General features: G+C 44.2%; 1 protein-coding gene across 9 annotated transcripts in view; it reads left to right on the top strand.

The window, feature by feature from the left end:
* Positions 1–12,769, top strand: part of LOC110535467 (uncharacterized) — a 178,574-nt gene that overhangs the window by 50,772 nt on the left and 115,033 nt on the right. For 2 of the 9 annotated variants that reach the window (XM_090189719.1, XM_090189722.1), the window contains exon 1: positions 4,218–4,541. The exons of the other annotated variants lie outside the window; for them this stretch is intronic. In XM_090189719.1, coding sequence (XP_090045845.1) covers positions 4,503–4,541 — 39 coding nt within the window. In that variant the 5' untranslated portion in view covers positions 4,218–4,502. Of the gene's footprint in view, positions 1–4,217; positions 4,542–12,769 lie in introns of those variants that run through there. 9 annotated transcript variants of the gene reach the window in all.

Here is a 12,769-nt window from a genome sequence, read left to right on the forward strand (position 1 = left end):
GGGGCCTTACTGAAGTCTATCTATAAGCAGTTTGTGTGGTTTGTTTCTGCCTCTGACTGACTACCCAGCAAACCAGGAACATTCCCAGGACATTAGTTAACATTCCCATTAAGTTCTCTGACCTAAATAGCTGTAGCATCTCCCTCCGAGCACATCTGGTGTTTGGGTTAGAGGTAAAGATAAGATGTGCCCTTGGCATCAGGATATCAGGAACTGCTCAGAGAAAGCAATTGTAAGCAAAGCCTCAGTAGAGTAGGGACATACTGCTCCATATGAAATGATAGTCTGGTCAGCTTACTGAGGTTAGCAAAGTTTTATTGAAGAGTATGAAAATGTATTCCTTATTTTGTGTGTGACTGGTGGATGCTGCTGGGTGTGAGTGTGGTGCGGGGAATGAACATTGAAATGCAAACCAAGTTTATGAGAACCGGAGGAAACTCCATACGAGAACTGGCGGAAAGTCCATAAGAGAACTGGAGGAAACTCCATAAGAGAACTGGAGGAAACTCCATACGAGAACTGGCGGAAAGTCCATAAGAGAACTGGAGGAAACTCCATAAGAGAACCGGAGGAAACTCCATACGAGAACTGGCGGAAAGTCCATAAGAAAACTGGAGGAAAATCCATAAGAGAACTGGAGGAAACTAAATAAGAGAACCTGAGTAAGCTCCATTAGAGACCTGAAGGAAAATCCATAAGAGAACCTGAGTAAACTCCATAAGAGAACCTGAGTAAGCTCCATTAGAGACCTGAAGGAAAATCCATAAGAGAACTGGAGGAAACTCCATAAGAGAACCTGAGTAAACTCCATTAGAGACCTGGAGGAAACTCCATAAGAGAACCTGAGTAAACTCCACTAGAGACCTGAAGGAAACTCCATTAGAGACCTGAAGGAAAATCCATAAGAGAATTGGAGGAAACTCCATAAGAGAACTGGAGGAAACTCCATTAGAGAACCGAAGGAAGCTCCATAAGACAATTGGAGGAAACTCCATATCAAGGGGATTTGATTCATTTTAGAAAGTACAATGCATCCAGAAAGTATTCAGACCCCATGACCTTTTCCACATTGTAATACGTTAGAGCCTTATTCTAAAATTTATTACGTATTTTTCTTTTCATGAATCTACACATAATGTAGGTACACACAACTCTTACTGACAGTTGTGGCTGCTTTGTGTTGTCTCTACCTCCTTGCCCTTTGTGCTGTTGTCTGTGCCCAGTAATGTTTGTACCATGTTTTGTGCTGCTGCCATGTTGTGCTGCTACCATGTTGTTGTGATGTTGTGTTGCTACCATGTTGTTGTCATGTTGTGTTGCTACCATGCTGTGTTGCTGCCATGTTGTGTTGCTACCATGTTGTTGTCATGTTGTGTTGCTACCATGTTGTTGTCATGTTGTGTTGCTACCATGCTGTGTTGCTGCCATGTTGTGTTGCTACCATGTTGTTGTCATGTTGTGTTGCTACCATGCTGTGTTGCTGCCATGTTATGTTGTTGTCTTAGGTCTCTCTTTATGTAGTGTTGTCTCCAAGCCCATGAGGTCGAATGAATTGTCCATAGAGCCACTCCTCAGTAAAAGGCACATTACAGCAATCTTCGATTTGATTTGGTTCTGTCCTTCAACTGTAATTGTATATTCATGTTAATTATTATATAATGTTTTGTGTTTAAAGTGGACCCCAGGAAGAGTAGCTTCAGCTTTGGCTGTAGCTAATGGGGCAATAATAAAATAAAATTGCAATTACTAATTAGGTTTTTATCTTACATTAGGATGATTACATCCCAAAAACATTCAAATAATGTTTTTGATAACAAAAGCTTATTTTTATCAGATGCATGTTTTTTTTTGTGTGCTCAACATCTGTTACAGCCACCACACAGAACATTCCTCCAAGATTCCTATTAGGTTTCCAGGTAATGTAATAACAAACCTGGGCAGTTTTTGTGTTATTATAACTTTTGAGGCAACCTAATGAATGTTCTGGAACATTCACACAACCAATTTTGTTTTGCTGGTTGGTCCCATTCTGTGTGGTCAAGTGTAGTGACCACATTAAGAACTTGTCCATATGGCCACATGGTGTTCTTGTCCTAACCTGGGATTGGTTACAGTCATGACACAGTGTGACCTTTTATATTTCACAATAACAGGAAAACTGTTCAACCAACCAATGAGAATCACTTCCTGTTATTTCTACCTCTTCTGATGTGTCATCATGGAGGTATGATCCATCCATCCAGATCAGTCATTTAGTCAGATGTTACGATCCACAGCAGCTTAGAAAAAGGCTCAGCCCATTCCCTCAGTTCTAATGGCTGAGCTGTGTAGCCAGGGAAGCTGTGTAGCCAGCACATATCCATTTTATTTCAGTCCTTCTGGGAAGAGGAGCAGGCCAGAGCCAGAGTTGCCTGAGAGAAAAGGCTGAGTCATCATGGCCTACAGCTCAGCTCCGGGAGGAAATGTACTGTTTTCTTCTGTTACTGCTGGCTCTCAGCTCTATCTGAAATACAGAGCAGCACGGCTGCAGAACCCATTAAATATGCTTTTATTTGACACGGATGATAGGTTCAATTCAGAGTGTGCAGAGACGCATGAGGTGTGGAGGGGGGAGGGAGAGATGGTGGGTGGGAGGGAGGGAGGGAGGGAGGGAGGGAGGGAGGGAGTTAGGGAGGGAGGGAGGGAGAGATGGTGGGTGGGAGGGAGGGAGGGAGGGAGGGAGGGAGGGAGGGAGGGAGGGAGGGAGGGAGGGAGGGAGGGAGGGAGGGAGGGAGGGAGGGAGGGAGGGAGGGAGGGAGGGAGGGAGGGAGAGATGGTTGGTGGTAGGGAGGGAGGGAGAGATGGTGGGTGGTAGGGAGGGAGGGATGGTTGGTGGTAGGGAGGGAGGGAGAGATGGTGGGTGGTAGGGAGGGAGGGAGAGATGGTGGGTGGTAGGGAGGGAGGGAGAGATGGTGGTGGTAGGGAGGGAGGGAGAGAGTGAGAAAGAGAGAGATAGAGAGTGGGGGAGGGAGGGAGGATGGGAGGATGGGAGGGATAGGAGGGAGGATGGGAGGATGGGAGAATGAGGATGAATTGACATGGTGTAATGACGTGTTGACACAGCAGAGGGCGATGTGTATCTATGTTCTGTCATTGTTGCGGACATTGAGATTAGCCACGATAACACAGGTCTTACAGGTCTGGTTGCATTGAGAACTAATGAAAGCAATATGCCAATGTAGGGACCGTATGAGAAGTCTGTCAATGTATTAAATGAGCACCATTTCATGAAAATCAAAGCCAGTGTTTAGATTTGCTCTTCACCACAGTCCCTAAGTATACCTTCAACATGACCCTTTATAACACACAAATACCTGAAAATGCATGTTTCACGTTGGAACGATTCTCCCAAGTTTGTATCACTCTCCTGTCTCACTCCTCTTAATAACAGCATTCCCCCTGTGCTGTTTTGGCTAGTTCCGTTCCGTTCCGCACGTGCCTGTTCCGTTCCTTTCTGTTGATATACAGTGTTTACATGGCCAGTCTCTGCACTATGTCTGGTATCCTCTATCCCTGTCCAGAGTGCCTGGATCGCCACAGCTGGGACTGCGTAAAGATGACATGTTAGATGTGTAAATAAAATCTGGTCAAATAGGCTTCTGACCAACTTTGTCTACCTTAATCATGCTGAAAAAGTGGGGGGGTTGCATGTGGTTGATTAAGCTCTGAGTAATGTTAAAGATATCATTCATCTGTTGATTTACAGGACCAGTAGGGACACTGTACACCTTTGCTGTTGATCTGTACAGCTGGATCTGTTGCTGAAGCAGTTCATGACACCTGTGTTAGAACCAGAACCAGACCTCCTAGAACTCTTAGCTCCTCCTCTAGTGTAAACCACTTGGAACACCACTTTTGTGGGCTCTCTGAAAATACTTAAAAACGGCTTGCCTGAAACGATCTCGCTCTCTCTCTTTGGGGTGTCCGAGCCACGTGCGGAAACATTTAGTGAATGTGGGGGAGGTATGCTGTTCTCTCCTAAACACTTGTAAATAACACTAAAGTGTGGACATTAGAGTGTGGACTACAGGCTGCTTGCTTATTGCAGCACAATAACTCCTATGTTAAACACTTCCAGAGTAACACTAGAGTGTATAACTAGACTGGAGGCTATGCTGCTTATTGCTTATTGCAGGCACAAGGCCTCCTATGTTGCCCTGTGGTGATAAGCTCTCATTGTTATGCAACTCCTTAGCAGCATAAGCTTCTGGCATGGCTCCTTCCTTCCCTCCCTTCTTCCCTCGTTCCCTGTCTTTTTTTCTCTCTCTCTCTCTCTCTCTCCCTTCTCTCCGCTCCCTCCCTGTCCAGCTCTAAGTCTATTTAAAATAGCAACAGGTTAAGTGAGCATGAGGCTAGGAGAGCTGCCAGGACTACAAACCCTGTGCCGGAGCACGGCCTGGGAGTAGAGGAAAAGAGAGGGGGAGAGACGAGGGGTCTCTCTCCTCCACCAGCACAATCTCAAAATGCTGAGTGTTATGTACTTCCTCCGCTCTTTCTTCGAGGTAAGGGATCTTCGCTTTCCTTCTTTGACTCTCTGAGGTAAAGGGAGTACTGTTTTCCTTCTCTTTCTCTCTCTCTCTCTCTCTCTCTCTCTCTCTCTCTCTCTATTCCCTGTTTCTTTCTCTTACAGGAACTTTTGTTTTTGTCTCTTAGTTTTGTTCCCACACTGGGAGAGAGAGGGAGTGGACTAGCTAGATTTACTGAGTGCTAATTTCACGTTTGTTGTCATGAGGTGGTTCTCTCTCATGCAGAACTCAACGGCAGACAGAAACTCTTACCTCTGCTGTTAACCGTCAGTGAGCCAGAACAAGATGTCAGTTGTCCTGTTATTGTGTTTGGTTGTTTGGAGTGTCAGGTGACAGGGTCATTGCCAAGATTGAACCTCACTGTATGCTCATTTTCCATTATTGTAAACTTGCCTCTTCTGTGTGAAAAATGTCTTACTGATAGTAATGTGAGGGCAGTTTTTTTTATCTACCATTCAGATTGAAATGAGCACCTGGGTTTGCTTTGTAAATGTTTTCTCTTCTTGTTAGTGCTCCATAGTTCTTCTAGGTTTTTAAAAAAAGGTTCTGTGATCTAACTGCTCAGATGTTGATGGCTGGTTGGACCTGGACCATGATGCCTGTTGGATCCTGTCCCTATACACACACACACACACACACACACACACACACACACACACACACACACACACACACACGCACGCACACACACAAACAATGGGGCGTCCTGCTTTATTCAGGAGTGAAAAGCCTGATGTTCCCCCAGCATGAGGCTGGCGGTAGAGTCAGGAAGAGGAGTCACAGCAGGTAAAGACCAGAGTATTATCAGCTTTACCAGGAGGCTTTGAGGCCGGCTGGTTTCACCTGTTGCTGATTACAACACTTGTCCTGTTCCAACTCCTCCATGGAGACATTGACCTGGTCTGTTGTTTAGATCATTATGGGATTTAGCTCTCTGTGCCTGGGATGCACCTGTTGCCATGGCAACCGGCCGATCAAATGTCAGGGGCAGGTGGCAACCAGCAGATCAAATGTCAGAGGCAGGTCCTTATGCAGGAAACAGGAAGCAGGAATTTGAAGTGTATCTAATTGGTTTAGTGGCGTGGGGGGCTCACTTTGATCATCATAGTCCTGTGGCTCAGTTGGCTAAATGACTAAAAATGTCAATGTGTGGCAAAAACCACTCATATCCAAACCCTCACATTCCTTAGTGGTGACAGACTGGAGAACACCAGCCATACTATAGGGATGTGACAAATGGAACACATTTCTTAACATTGAAACTTTTTGGGGGTGGGGGGTGGGGGTTCTGTTAAAATTATAAGAAAAATGTATTAAGTTCATGTGAGTTCACAATGCCGCTGCACTGCTGCCAGCAATGGTTTGGGTCTCACAGTGCGTCCCTTTCAGATGGTGAAGCATGGCGCCTGTACTCCCATTACTGTACCTCAATTCCACCTCACAAAGTTAGCATTTTCTTCTCATGTCACTTCTTAAAGTATTGCCCTACAGGACTTGGCTGCTGTCGCTTACCTTTCGCTGACATTTTTACAACTGTTAACGACAATGATTTAGTGGTGGAAAGTCGACTCCAAAAGAATTCCTGAGATTCAGTATTTTTGGAATGAGGAGACTGATTAGCTGCCATACTTCCGAGAACACAAACACTTGCATTTTTCATAGCGAGCTAGTGAGGGATGGAGAGAGAGGGGGGGCACAATATAGGCAGGTCAGCCACCAGGCAGACAGTCAGGGTGTTTTCACATATAGTCCTCTTTAAAAGAACCAATGTCAGTCCTCTTTAAAGTGAACTCTGGGGTAAAAAAAAAAAGTTTGAGAACTTTGTTCTCTTTGTATTCACACTGCCCTTGCATTTGAATAAGAAATCAACTCTTTTGCCAGTTCATGTAACCGATTTTGTGGTCCGAGTCCTCTTTGCATTCACATTGCTATATTTAGAAGAGTACCAATATATTTTTCCAACACTCACTCAATGCACTCTGAGTTTTTTCAAATACAGGACAAGCCATTCAATCAGAATGTGTTTTCAGACAGCTAGATATACCTACTTACATTTTGAAAGCTAATAGATTGCATTTAATTAAAGGATGAGAGATAATACTTGTAAACAGAAGATACTATTAACATGTCAATATTATTGGTAACAGAATAAATAGCAGAAGAAAGACTGTGGAATTGTAGATTAAATAATGCTGTAATTGAAAATTGTACGCACAATGTAGGCTACTGGCCCTTTAAGAGCTAGAATAGATTTTGATTCTCACCAAATCTGTTGGTGACTTCTCACACTATTCAGACCCCACAATCGAATAAACAGCTGACGAATCTCTCTTTGCCTATAGATTACATATTGCAAGTAAAGAATCTGAACTAAAAACTGTATTTTGGCATTTCTGTGCATCCTTGACAATCACTAATCAATCTCTTAAAACAGCACACGTTTTTTCTGCGGGCTGCAGTTGCATACTATTGGAATAGAACCGCGGTGCGCATGTCTTGGTAATCTGAATCTCGCAATGCTGTGTCTTGCATTACTCACAAATTCACCAAAGTAGCCTAAAGTTCTTCCTCTCGGGTTTTATATAAATGACACAACTTTCCCCAGGTCCAGTTGGGCTATACCACGGAAAACAATATGTTTAGGGTTTTTCTTAATGTTAAGGATCCCAATCTCATTTAAACGTTCACACCCATAAGCCATACTGATGTCTCGTTGATGTTGAATGTTCTAGTACCGTTGGTGAAAACTTGACAAATATCCTGGGAGTTTACCACAATATGATCTCAAGACACAAGCAGTGTTATTTACGGTACAGTAAATCAATCTAAGAGATAAACAAAGACCGAGTCCTCTAAATATCCTGGCTGTTCGTATAGAGGAGGCCTGGCCCAGACAGTACAGTAGAAACACGTGTTTTAGTAGTGATTCAGTCCAGAGGTATGTAAGTGGACCTCAGAGTTGGATTCCAGTGTGTGATCCCACCCTCTGACTGGGTCCTCTCTATTGCTCTATCTCTCTATATCACCATACTACTAATACTACTGCTGCTACCAGTTCTGTCCTTATCCATACTGCTACTAATACTGCTGCTGCTACCAGTTCTGTCCTTATCCATACTGCTACTAATACTGCTGCTGCTACCAGTTCTGTTCTCATCCATACTGCTACTAATACTGCTGCTGCTACCAGTTCTGTTCTCATCCATACTGCTACTAATACTGCTGCTGCTACCAGTTCTGTTCTCATACATACTGCTACTAATACTACTGCTGCTACCAGTTCTGTCCTTATCCATACTGCTACTAATACTACTGCTGCTACCAGTTCTGTCCTCATCCATACTGCTACTAATACTACTGCTGCTACTAGTTCTGTCCTCATCCATACTGCTACTAATACTGCTGCTGCTACCAGTTCTGTTATCATCCATACTGCTACTAATACTGCTGCTGCTACCAGTTCTGTCCTCATCCATACTACTACTAATACTGCTGCTGCTACCAGTTCTGTTCTCATCCATACTGCTACTAATACTACTGCTGCTACCAGTTCTGTCCTCATCCATACTGCTACTAATACTGCTGCTGCTACCAGTTCTGTCCTTATCCATAATGCTACTAATACTGCTGCTGCTACCAGTTCTGTCCTTATCCATACTGCTACTAATACTGCTGCTGCTACCAGTTCTGTCCTCATCCATACTGCTACTAATACTGCTGCTGCTACCAGTTCTGTCCTTATCCATAATGCTACTAATACTGCTGCTGCTACCAGTTCTGTCCTTATCCATACTGCTACGAATACTGCTGCTGCTACCAGTTCTGTTCTCATCCATACTGCTACTAATACTGCTGCTGCTACCAGTTCTGTTCTCATCCATACTGCTACTAATACTACTGCTGCTACCAGTTCTGTCCTCATCCATACTGCTACTAATACTGCTGCTGCTACCAGTTCTGTCCTTATCCATAATGCTACTAATACTGCTGCTGCTACCAGTTCTGTCCTTATCCATACTGCTACTAATACTGCTGCTGCTACCAGTTCTGTCCTCATCCATACTGCTACTAATACTGCTGCTGCTACCAGTTCTGTCCTTATCCATACTGCTACTAATACTGCTGCTGCTACCAGTTCTGTCCTTATCCATACTGCTACTAATACTGCTGCTGCTACCAGTTCTGTTCTCATCCATACTGCTACTAATACTACTGCTGCTACCAGTTCTGTCCTCATCCATACTGCTACTAATACTACTGCTGCTACCAGTTCTGTCCTCATCCATACTGCTACTAATACTGCTGCTGCTACCAGTTCTGTCCTCATCCATACTACTACTAATACTGCTGCTGCTACCAGTTCTGTTCTCACCCATACTGCTACTAATACTACTGCTGCTACCAGTTCTGTCCTCATCCATACTGCTACTAATACTACTGCTGCTACCAGTTCTGTTCTCATCCATACTGCTACTAATAATGCTGCTGCTACCAGTTCTGTCCTTATCCATACTACTACTAATACCGCTGCTGCTACCAGTTCTGTTCTCATCCATACTGCTACTAATACTACTGCTGCTACGAGTTCTGTCCTCATCCATACTGCTACTAATACTGCTGCTGCTACCAGTTCTGTCCTCATCCATACTACTACTAATACTACTGCTGCTACCAGTTCTGTCCTCATCCATACTGCTACTAATACTGCTGCTGCTACCAGTTCTGTCCTTTATCCATACTGCTACAAATACTACTGCTGCTACCAGTTCTGTCCTCATCCATACTGCTACTAATACTATTGCTGCTACCAGTTCTGTCCTCATCCATACTGCTACTAATACTACTGCTGCTACCAGTTCTGTCCTCATCCATACTGCTACTAATACTGCTGCTGCTACCAGTTCTGTCCTCATCCATACTGCTACTAATACTACTGCTGCTACCAGTTCTGTCCTCATCCATACTGCTACTAATAATGCTGCTGCTACTAGTTCTGTCCTCATCCATACTGCTACTAATACTACTGCTGCTACCAGTTCTGTCCTCATCCATACTGCTACTAATACTACTGCTGCTACCAGTTCTGTCCTCATCCATACTGCTACTAATACTGCTGCCGCTACTAGTTCTGTCCTCATCCATACTGCTACTAATACTGCTGCTGCTACTAGTTCTGTCCTCATCCATACTGCTACTAATACTACTGCTGCTACCACTTCTGTCCTCATCCATACTGCTACTAATACTGCTGCTGCTACTAGTTCTGTCCTCATCCATACTGCTACTAATACTGCTGCTGCTACCAGTTCTGTTCTCATACATACTGCTACTAATACTACTGCTGCTACCAGTTCTGTCCTTATCCATACTGCTACTAATACTGCTGCTGCTACCAGTTCTGTCCTTATCCATACTGCTACTAATACTGCTGCTGCTACCAGTTCTGTCCTTATCCATACTGCTACTAATACTGCTGCTGCTACTAGTTCTGTCCTCATCCATACTGCTACTAATACTGCTGCTGCTACTAGTTCTGTCCTTATCCATACTGCTACTAATACTGCTGCTGCTACTAGTTCTGTCCTCATCCATACTGCTACTAATACTGCTGCTGCTACTAGTTCTGTCCTCATCCATTCTGCTACTAATACTACTACTGCTACCAGTTCTGTCCTCATCCATACTGCTACTAATACTGCTGCTGTAGCTGTTGCTTCTACTTCTAGAGTGATTTTTGTTGTTGTGATTCTTGTGTTGCAACTAGAATAGTTGTTGTGTGAGAGAATGTGTTTGGATTCATGTTGGTCATAATACGATGTGTCTACAGACGTTGCCAACCAAAAGGAAACTTGACCAAATATTTCATAAGATGTTTTTTTTAGATGCTGGGAAGAATGTTGTTTTCATCAGCTTGCCTGTGAACATTGAATCAGACACCAGTATCCATTGGGTACTGCAGGTTCTTGATGAGGATGTGGATAGTTGTTCCACACTAACCCTGTATGAGACAGCAATATGTTAAGCGGGGTAGCAAGGTTACTAACAAGGATATGACACTTCTGCAGCTGTTGTCAGGAGACTCGGCTGACACTTTGTGTTTCTTCACTGCCCTTTGTACAGTATATACTATTGGTATAACATTGACTTATCTTGGGCCCTACTGGTCCTGCCAGTGTTGTCCTATGGAGCACACTGTGTACTGAATGGAGTTTTACTCTGGTATTAGAGAGTGGTGGGGTATTGATCTAGACACAACACAGGTACAGAGAGTGGTGGGTATTGATCTAGACACAACACAGGTACAGAGAGTGGTGGGTATTGATCTAGACACAACACAGGTACAGAGAGTGGTGGGGTATTGCTCTAGACACAACACAGGTACAGAGAGTGGTGGGGTATTGTTCTAGACACAACACAGGTATCAGAGAGTGGTGGGGTATTGTTCTAGACACAACACAGGTATCAGAGAGTGGTGGGTATTGATCTAGACAACACAGGTACAGAGAGTGGTGGGTATTGATCTAGACACAACACAGGTACAGAGAGTGGTGGGTATTGATCTAAACACAACACAGGTACAGAGAGTGGTGGGGTATTGATCTAAACACAACACAGGTACAGAGAGTGGTGGGTATTGATCTAGACAACACAGGTACAGAGAGTGGTGGGTATTGATCTAGACACAACACAGGTACAGAGAGTGGTGGGTATTGATCTAGACACAACACAGGTACAGAGAGTGTTGGGGTATTGATCTAGACACAACACAGGTACAGAGAGTGGTGGGTATTGATCTAGACACAACACGGGTACAGAGAGTGGTGGGGTATTGATCTAGACACAACACAGGTACAGAGAGTGGTGGGGTATTGATCTAGACACAACACAGGTACAGAGAGTGGTGGGTATTGATCTAGACAACACAGGTACAGAGAGTGGTGGGTATTGATCTAGACACAACACAGGTACAGAGAGTGGTGGGTATTGATCTAGACACAACACAGGTACAGAGAGTGGTGGGTATTGATCTAGACACAACACGGGTACAGAGAGTGGTGGGGTATTGATCTAGACACAACACAGGTACAGAGAGTGGTGGGGTATTGATCTAGACACAACACAGGTACAGAGAGTGGTGGGTATTGATCTAGACACAACACAGGTACAGAGAGTGGTGGGTATTGATCTAAAAACAACACAGGTACAGAGAGTGGTGGGTTATTGTTCTAGACACAACACAGGTACAGAGAGTGGTGGGGTATTGATCTAGACACAACACAGGTATCAGAGAGTGGTGGGGTATTGATCTAGACACAACACAGGTACAGAGAGTGGTGGGGTATTGATCTAGACACAACACAGGTACAGAGAGTGGTGGGGTATTGATCTAGACACAACACAGGTATCAGAGAGTGGTGGGGTATTGATCTAGACACAACACAGGTACAGAGAGTGGTGGGGTATTGATCTAGACACAACACAGGTACAGAGAGTGGTGGGGTATTGTTCTAGACACAACACAGGTTTTAGAGAGTGGTGGGGTATTGATTTAAACATAACGCAGGTTTTAGAGAGTGGTGGGGTATTGATTTAAACATAACACAGGTACAGAGTGGTGGGGTATTGATCTAGACACAACACAGGTACAGAGAGTGGTGGGGTATTGATCTAAACACAACACAGGTTTTAGAGAGTGGTGGGTATTGATCTAGACAACACAGGTTTTAGAGAGTGGTGGGGTATTGATCTAGACACAACACAGGTACAGAGTGGTGGGGTATTGATCTAGACACAACACAGGTACAGAGAGTGGTGGGGTATTGATCTAGACACAACACAGGTACAGAGAGTGGTGGGGTATTGAGCTAGACACAACACAGGTACAGAGAGTGGTGGGGTATTGATCTAAACACAACACAGGTACAGAGAGTGGTGGGGTATTGATCTAGACACAACACAGGTACAGAGAGTGGTGGGGTATTGATCTAGACACAACACAGATATCAGAGAGTGGTGGGGTATTGTTCTAGACACAACACAGGTACAGAGAGTGGTGGGGTATTGATCTAGACACAACACAGGTACAGAGAGTGGTGGGGTATTGATCTAGACACAACACAGGTATCAGAGAGTGGTGGGGTATTGTTCTAGACACAACACAGGTACAGAGAGTGGTGGGGTATTGTTCTAGACACAACACAGGT

The sequence above is a fragment of the Oncorhynchus mykiss genome, chromosome 11, assembly GCF_057628025.1.
Source record: "Oncorhynchus mykiss isolate SJ-2025 chromosome 11, ASM5762802v1, whole genome shotgun sequence".
In the NCBI taxonomy this organism is placed as follows: domain Eukaryota; kingdom Metazoa; phylum Chordata; class Actinopteri; order Salmoniformes; family Salmonidae; genus Oncorhynchus; species Oncorhynchus mykiss.